Source organism: Olea europaea, unplaced genomic scaffold, assembly GCF_002742605.1.
Source record: "Olea europaea var. sylvestris unplaced genomic scaffold, O_europaea_v1 scaffold4056, whole genome shotgun sequence".
In the NCBI taxonomy this organism is placed as follows: domain Eukaryota; kingdom Viridiplantae; phylum Streptophyta; class Magnoliopsida; order Lamiales; family Oleaceae; genus Olea; species Olea europaea.
In genome coordinates, this window is record NW_019260219.1 from 10911 (window position 1) to 18913 (window position 8003).

General features: G+C 35.2%; 1 protein-coding gene across 3 annotated transcripts; it reads right to left on the reverse strand.

Moving 5' to 3' along the window:
• Nucleotides 1-1709: 1709 nt before the first annotated feature.
• Nucleotides 1710-7997, reverse strand: LOC111387487 (dnaJ protein ERDJ3A). Of its 3 annotated transcripts, XM_023012042.1 has the most exons (8): nt 5286-5721; nt 4604-4659; nt 4435-4508; nt 3573-4105; nt 3150-3491; nt 2644-2985; nt 2107-2420; nt 1710-1995 (listed from the first exon to the last, which is right to left on the reverse strand). In XM_023012042.1, the coding sequence occupies exons 1-7, from the start codon at nt 5370-5372 to the stop codon at nt 2136-2138; spliced, it is 1719 nt and encodes a 572-aa protein (XP_022867810.1). In that variant the 5' UTR covers nt 5373-5721; the 3' UTR covers nt 1710-1995; nt 2107-2135. The 3 variants fall into 3 exon arrangements, with proteins under 3 accessions (XP_022867810.1, XP_022867811.1, XP_022867809.1); XM_023012043.1 differs by lacking the exons at nt 1710-1995; nt 5286-5721 and adding an exon at nt 7800-7997 and having other exon boundaries at nt 1997-2420; XM_023012041.1 differs by lacking the exon at nt 1710-1995 and having other exon boundaries at nt 1997-2420.
• Between the last annotated feature and the right edge of the window lie 6 nt (nt 7998-8003).

The window sequence follows — 8003 nt, forward strand, 5'->3', positions numbered from 1 at the left end:
GCCATTGAAGAAGGAACGAAGCTTTTCAGAGTTACGTGAATCGTGAAGAATGCGCAAGAAATATGAAACGTGATTTGGTAGCAACAAAATGGTGTGTTTGAAGTTTATAAGGGTTCGCAAAGCGACGCACCTTTTCAAGTTATAGAGGGAAGCAATGATTGAAATTCTTTGGGAATCGCTAACGTTGCTGGAGACGTGAAGTGAATATGGCAAAATTCAATAATTATTATTAATTCTGCCATATTGGGGGGTAATTGTTGACACATAAAAATTCAGCCCAAGTCGAACAGCCCAAGGAGTAAAGCCCAATTGGAGAATCCCCAAAACAGCCGGCCCAAAGAATGAAGTTCAATCAAACGAGTCAAGTTGAAGGCCTAAACAAGAGGCCCAAGAATGCGGTAATGCCATCGCCCAAGTTTGCAAGTCGCTCAGAATCTGAACGAACGGGTGTCATACGGTCGCCCAGAGCTGTTATTCTACTCTCGCCCAAACCTTCAAGTCGCCTAAGGTGTCAACAAACATAACGCATCGTAATTATCAAGGAATGAAGTTATCAAGGCAGTTGTTAAAGCAGCCTTATCACGTTCCACAACTCAAGGAAGTCAATCGAAGGCAATTGGACGATGAAAGATAATGACAGCAGTTAAAAGGCGGTTTCATGACAAAATTGCCACTACAAAGAAAGTGGGTAGTTATAGGACGATCAAGCAGTTTTCAGAGTAGTTAATCACAAAGAGATCGTCTATGAGGTATAAAAGGGAGAAAAGGCGTAGAAGCAAAGGACCGAATCCAAAACTCTCGAACAAGAGAATATGTAATTTTCATTTCTTTAGACTTAAACACTTTCCTTTCTGTAACTCGTGTGCTTGCGCCCCTTGGAGGCACGTTGTTTTTTTCATTTCCAATTGTAAAGTTCATCGCCAATAAAAGAACACCCCTTTTTGGGACTATGTCTCAAGAGGTTTCGTCCCTTACACAATCGTCTGATCCCCTTTAATTGTTAGCGAGTTAACCCGCGCGAAACAGAATTCAATGACAAATCATACGGGTTAAAAGTTACCTGAAAATCAAAAAGATTTTCTTTATTCAACTCCTGTTACGTAGATATTATTACAGAATTGTTTAGTTTTTGTAATTTCTGGAGAGAAGCAAGAGCCATTTTCTTCCCCAAATCTTCTTCCGCTGCAAAACAGACATATATTAGTATTACACAATCTTTTTTATATAATTGACGAGAAGTAACTCCAAATCATTAAAAGATAAATGAAGTGCGAATTCAGAGAACAGTTTGTATTAAAGCGCTTAAAACTGAAAAAAAAAAAACGTTTCAAATACAAAGTGACGTCCACAATTTGTAAATGCAAGCATGTACATGGGTTTTTAATCTTTAAATTTTGTGGGGGAAAAATTTTTGAATCCTTAACGATGAAACACATCAAAAATTTCATTATAGTGGATTAACAATCACAAAATTATGCGAATTCACAAATAAAATGAAAATAAATTTTGTAACCATCGTCTCACCTCCCTCCCTGTTTATACGTAAATATGCATCTGCAAGAAACATTTTAAATTTAAAAACATCTTTTAAAAAACTTCACACACGTGGGTTCACATACAAATTAGGTATGAGAGAGAGTGGAGAATTTTTTATTTTTATTTTTAAAGAAATTATTACTATATCTCACCACATCATCATCACGCGTATATGTAAATTATTATGTACTTATAACAATCGAATGTACAGGCACAAAATTGTTCCTAGGCGAACGGGAAGTTCTCCTCGTGATGAATCAGGCGCAAGTGTAGCTGAAGATCGACTCAAAAGTGGTATGTGGTTCGTGTTGTTTTGTTTCCCAATAGTGAAAGACCATCTAGCAATGCCTTCTGAAAATTCTCTCCGGCAAGTCCCAAAAATGGCAAATTTGCATGGAACTGGAGATAGTTAGCCTACTCGCTATGAGCAAGCCATCAAGCATGCGTTCGATATACCCACTGAAAAGAAATAATGTACATTTTAAATAACGTAAGTTGCTATACAATCAACTCTACCAAGGGCGAACAATGGAGAAGAAAAGCAGCAGGAGGAACTATGAATCAACATACATATATTCAAAGGCAAATAAGGTCAGCTGTTATTTTACACTAGGCTTCTGTTTTGTTTTGGTAAACTGTACATCTCCATTCAGTACTGAACTTATAAATTTCTCTATTTCTTCTTCGGTTGCTTCACCCTGAAATACAGCATAAGTTCCTCTCTTAGGTTTGTACGCCAGCAGGAGTCTGTCTGATGACTTGAATCCCGACTTATCAAAGGCGTTCAGGAACTGTTGTTGCTTAGTAGCGTCGAGAAGAGCATAGGAAACTGAATCCCTCGAACTTGAGGCCATCCTCCGTCTCGTTAAAGATTTCTGAGATACCTACAAAGTCGAACATAAAATAAAAAAGATGTAAAATCATTCAAATATGTATAGGAAAGTGCCACTCCTGTAGCAGTAATTCAGTAATTTCTTCAAGTTGATGTATCCCATAATGGCATCAAAGTTCAGGGTTAATTTAGCTAGTTTAAAGCATCAAAACATTCGAAAAACTGAAAGCAATAAAAGGGTCGTGTCCATCCAAATCAAGAAGCATATTACTTACCGAGTGCAGAATCTTTCCGAGTTTGTCCTTCGCTTTTGATGACCTGAAAGCACCAATTATGCAGACAGGAGTTTTCTCTCCACAGATATCATTAAAGTTAGATCCTGTAAGCAACTTTACGTGTTCATCCTCCGATTCAGTATGCTCCTTTTTCGCTGAAGCTGCCTTTTTATTGTTTTTCTCAAAACTGTCAAGCAAGCCACTAAGGTCTTGAATAGCGGACTTTAGATCTTTAACAGATACCCCAGATTTTAGGATATGCTTCTCTCCATTTGATAGCCAACCAACAATGGCTGGAAGTGCATCAACACCTAACTTTTTCACAGATGAAATGTCATGAACCTGTACAATACCCACAAAAAAGGCCTTTTGAGAGAGCAAGTAATAAAGTAAGCTAGAACATCTCAGTTCTGTTTGCAGTTGATGAAGAACTCATAAAATATTTACGCTAATTACACGTGCAAGCACACGTCACACATTCTTATCACAATAAAATCAGTAACTACCTCAGCATCATAAAATACAAAACGTTTGCGATATAACCCACTAAGAGCACGCCAGATGACAGGAGTATCCTTCTTTGTCGAGAGAAGCAACACTTTGGGTAAGCTTCCAGCATTCTCAGAAGTGATATCCAAATGACCCAAGTCAACGCGCTTTGAAAATCTTGGTAAATAATCTTTAACAAAACTTTTCATACTCTTCACGTCCAAATCACCAGTGTACTCCACCAAGGAACCACTCTCACTCGATTTATACGAGTAAATAAACACTCTTGGTGCTCTGCGAGGATATACACCAAGCTCGTTGCAAAAAGATGAATCACTATCGCAATTTATGCTACCAACCTATAAAAAGAACAGCGTATTAATGAAAAGAAGTGAGAAATCTAATAATCGTACATTGGAAATGCAAAAATGAAATACTACCTCTAATGCTCCCTGTAGCGAGCTCGCAACCTCCTCGATAACGGATTCATAATGTTGGATTCCTTGAAGATTGGACGAATGAGATACAAAGAGCCAGGTCATCCCTTTATCAATTATTTCTTTCCTATGCAACTGAGAATTTACAGCACGGAGACTCTTAGAAGGCCCTCTACCACTATACTGAGAACTGCCTGATCTACTGAAACTACCAAACTGATTCCCACCTCCTGCATCACCTCCAAAGAAGTTGGAAAAAATATCATCTAAACCAAAGCCAAATGAGCTTTGCCTACCACTACCAGAGCCAGGACCACTAAAAGAAAACGAGAATGATTCTGAACCCTCTTTCCCACCCATATTTTGCCATCCACCTGGCTTGAAATTAAAGCCACTCTGTCCTGGTCCACCACTTGTGAAATAGCTGTATCCACCGTGGTCTCCAGGGTTTCCCCCATCAAATCCAGGACTGCCCTTTTCGTCCCCATAAAGATCATAATTTTTCCTCTTCTGCTCATCAGATAGAATGTCATATGCTGAAAGCCAAATATTAGAATTTTACTACTTTGAGAACCCAAAAAAGATAAACAACCAAAAAAATCAAGTGAAACAAATAGGAGACAGTTTTTCATGTATTCAACTTCAATTTTCAGGGAAAAATAATTGAAAAAAAAACCTGGCACCATATCATAGACCACCACCAATATTATATCTATAAGAATGCTATCTAAAATCAAATCTTAGATACCATTTGCAATATCAACACATATCGTTCATCAGAATATGTATAGCTGGGAGGACTATTTTGGTGGCCCCAGAGACGAGAGATTGGGGGGAGGGTGTTGAGGTTGAAACAGTGCTGTACCATTATTAATCTCTGCGAACTTCTCATGAGCGCCCTTGTTCTTATTCTTGTCAGGATGATACTTGAGTGAGAGCCTGAAATCGTGCATGCCTTGCATAATATTAATGTACAGTTTTGTAAAATATAGTACTAAAAATAGAACGAACTAAATCTTTCCCACTGCACGTACTTGTGGAAAGCTTTCTGAATTTCACGTTGACTCGCATTTTGATCAACCCCAAGTACCTGATGAAATATAACTTGTTAGACGCCAAACAACAAAATCCCGTATAAATTGCTAACCGGAAATATAAAATTTAACAACTCAAGAGAACAAATACTAGTGCAGTTAATTCAAATCACACCTCTCCGTACAAATAAATTCTGTAAAACACCAGCTAGTATTCAATATTGAACAGAATGAGAACTACTTAGGTTTACCATAAATCAGGGACGTATTTTATCCATTTTTTGGAAAAGAAAATCACCGTATTATCCCAATTCCAGTAAATCTTGTTCGTTCGCATTGTTTAACAAAGAAATTCAATATATCTTTCCAATATTCCCACCCAAACCTAATTATGAAAAATTATCGGGAGCTAACTCACACACATCATCATATATACAATATTAGCAATTTTGCCCTTACTGTAGATAATAAATTAAAAAGCTCATAAACGCATAATTTTTCAGCATCCACCAAAAAAATAATAATAATATATTATACTTTAACTAATCCTAATTCCAAATTCATTCTTTCCTGAATGTAAGTGAATCCTTACAAACAAAACCCAAAAAAACTCCAAATTCCAATAATAATAATAATAATAAACTCCAAAAATACACATACTTAACGTTGAAAAATTGCTTACCTTATAAAGGTCGGATTTTTTCGATTCTGCCGTGAGAAGAAACAGTAACCCGACAATAAATATAAATAATTTTAATCGTCTCTTCATCTATTAATCTTATTGAATATGTCCAACAACTGATTTCTGCTTCGTAGTTTTCCCAAAAAAAATCCTAAATTCTTCGAATTAAACAAGAATGTTGAGGGAGGGGATGCAATAAATAGATTTCGCGGGGAAATTCTAGAGCGTTCGCTGTTCGGGCTCAAGTTACACGTGGCGCTTGACAGGGACTCCACGAGTCTTGACCAATAGGATTTTAGAATTCCTAATTGTATTGATGTTATTAGGGCATGTGATTGGATTATGTATGACTTCTAATTTGAATGGAATAGATAAAATTTTCATTTGTATATTTGTTAAAAACAGAAAATCTTTGGAAGAAAGATAAGCCTTCGTTTGGCCGCCCCCCAATTAATTTTTATTTTCTTACATTTCATTTTTCTCTCTCCTATTTTATACCATACAATCTTTCATAAAATAATATTATACATAAAATAATATTATACGTAAATCGAAAAAATTTCTTCTTTTTCAACCATTTATTTTTTAAAAAAAATTATTCCACCCATTTTCATTTCCCCAAAATGGGGGCCAAACGAGGGCTAAGTGTTAGTTTCATGACCATAAAAAATTATCTTTCAAGTTCGTATTTTAATACAGTTATGGGAAACATGACAGAATTATTAAATATTAATATTTGGCAATTTTTCATTGATCATGGACCCAAATATGACGGAAAATGCACCATATAACGCAACACCTATATAATTCGTTTTAGAAATATGAGATTCACTTGAGGGTTTTATAGGGTACTATTGGCATAGTATGGGCAACTCAACCCTTTTCACTACAAGTCCATGGATAGACTTGAACTTGACAAGTAAAATTCATGAGCCTCGCAAGTTGCCTCAATTCAAACAATGGACGTGTGATGAGCAAATGTCTTTGGTCAATGAGCTCATGAGTCAGCTTACCTCGATTAATTGTCACCCCAAGAGAGAGGGGCTGAAATAGTAAAAGCCTAACTTGTTATAGGCCTTTTTTCCTACAATTTCTATTAAATTATAAATAATATATTTTTTAATCTCAATGTATGGTGTTACTATTTTTTTTTAATAATAAGTCTTTGAAGTTATATAAGGATGGACTAAGATATCTCCCTAAAATAAAGATTTATTGGAGCTTTTTTTTCCCTTCCCTATTGAGGTCCAAGTATAGCTATATATTCATGCTTCGATTGTTTTTGAGTGTGTAAGGGATTTCAAAATAATTATATCACGATCAACTTTATTTTCACAAAGATTATCTCGGTGATTTATAATAATCTTTGATTTATAATGATTTTTTCAATCTATAATTTATAATATGTGTTGTTTTTACTAGGAGACGATTTGACTAAAGGAATACCAATCGTCTTTAGCTTCTAGACCCGTTTCACCCAACATGCATCCATTGATTAGATTCTCAAGACACATTGAACTCTAGTAAATAACTAGTCGATGATACGTGGAATGCACGAGTTATGCATCAAATTTGGTTTGGTTAGTGCACTATGGAACGTTTTTTAAAAATATATGGGACGATGAAATTATTGGCAAAGTATTCTTTGCTGGTTAGCTTTGACAAGTAAATATAGGAAATCATGCAATGATTTTATGTTACAACACATCGTATATATGTTCAGGTGTTTAACCGTGATATTTATTTGCTTGGATTAGAGCAAAGTGAAGACAAGTGTCAAGAAAAATATAAATTGTATCATTAAGCTTTCTCGTCTTTCCAAAGTTTAAATGCAATAAAATGCTTCACCCAACCAATCAAAACTAATACAATGGAGTAGAAACACTTGGTAAATATTTTTCCCTAGGTGTCAGTGGATGATTGTCTACAATTTTCAATAAGCATGCTCCAAATAACACATTCTGAAAGAAGCAATCAAAATAGCAAGCATCCTCGAATTAGTCAAAGTATAGTTGCAAAAAGGATTGTAGCTTGTTAGTTTTGATGCCAACGCAAAATCAATGCAAATTATCAACGAGAACCATAATATTTTTTGATGTATTCAAAAGCAACAAGTGAAATAAGTTCTTGTATACTTGCATATAAAACATTCATTGACATTTTTATCTAAACTGTCATACATCCAAATCCAACCGATCAAATTCAAGCGCTAAACTTAAGAAGCCCATTTTTAATACACCTCATAAATATTTTATGATGTATTCAAAAGCAACAAGTGAAATAAGTTCTTGTATACTTGCATATAAAACACTCATTGACATTTTATCTAAACTGTCATACATCCAAATCCAATCGATCAAATTCAAGCGCTAAACTTAAGAAGTCCATTTTTAATACACCTCATAAATGTTCCAAATTAATTATTACATTTTAACACAGCATTCCAAATTATAAACAGAAAATAAACATTTTTAACATTCAAATTGTGTAGCAAGCAACAAATGAACAAATTACCTTCTTTAGTTCCAGCTTCGGCGGTGGAGGTTTCTGATAAAAGCTTGGCATTGGTGTTGCCTTGAATGCCAAACTCACCCTTTAACATTTTAATCTCAACTTCCCGAGATTCTTACTCATGAAAAAAAAAAAAAGGAAAGATGGAGAAACTTGATCTCACAATCCACCAATGAAAGTTTGAATTCATAATATGATACAAAATCT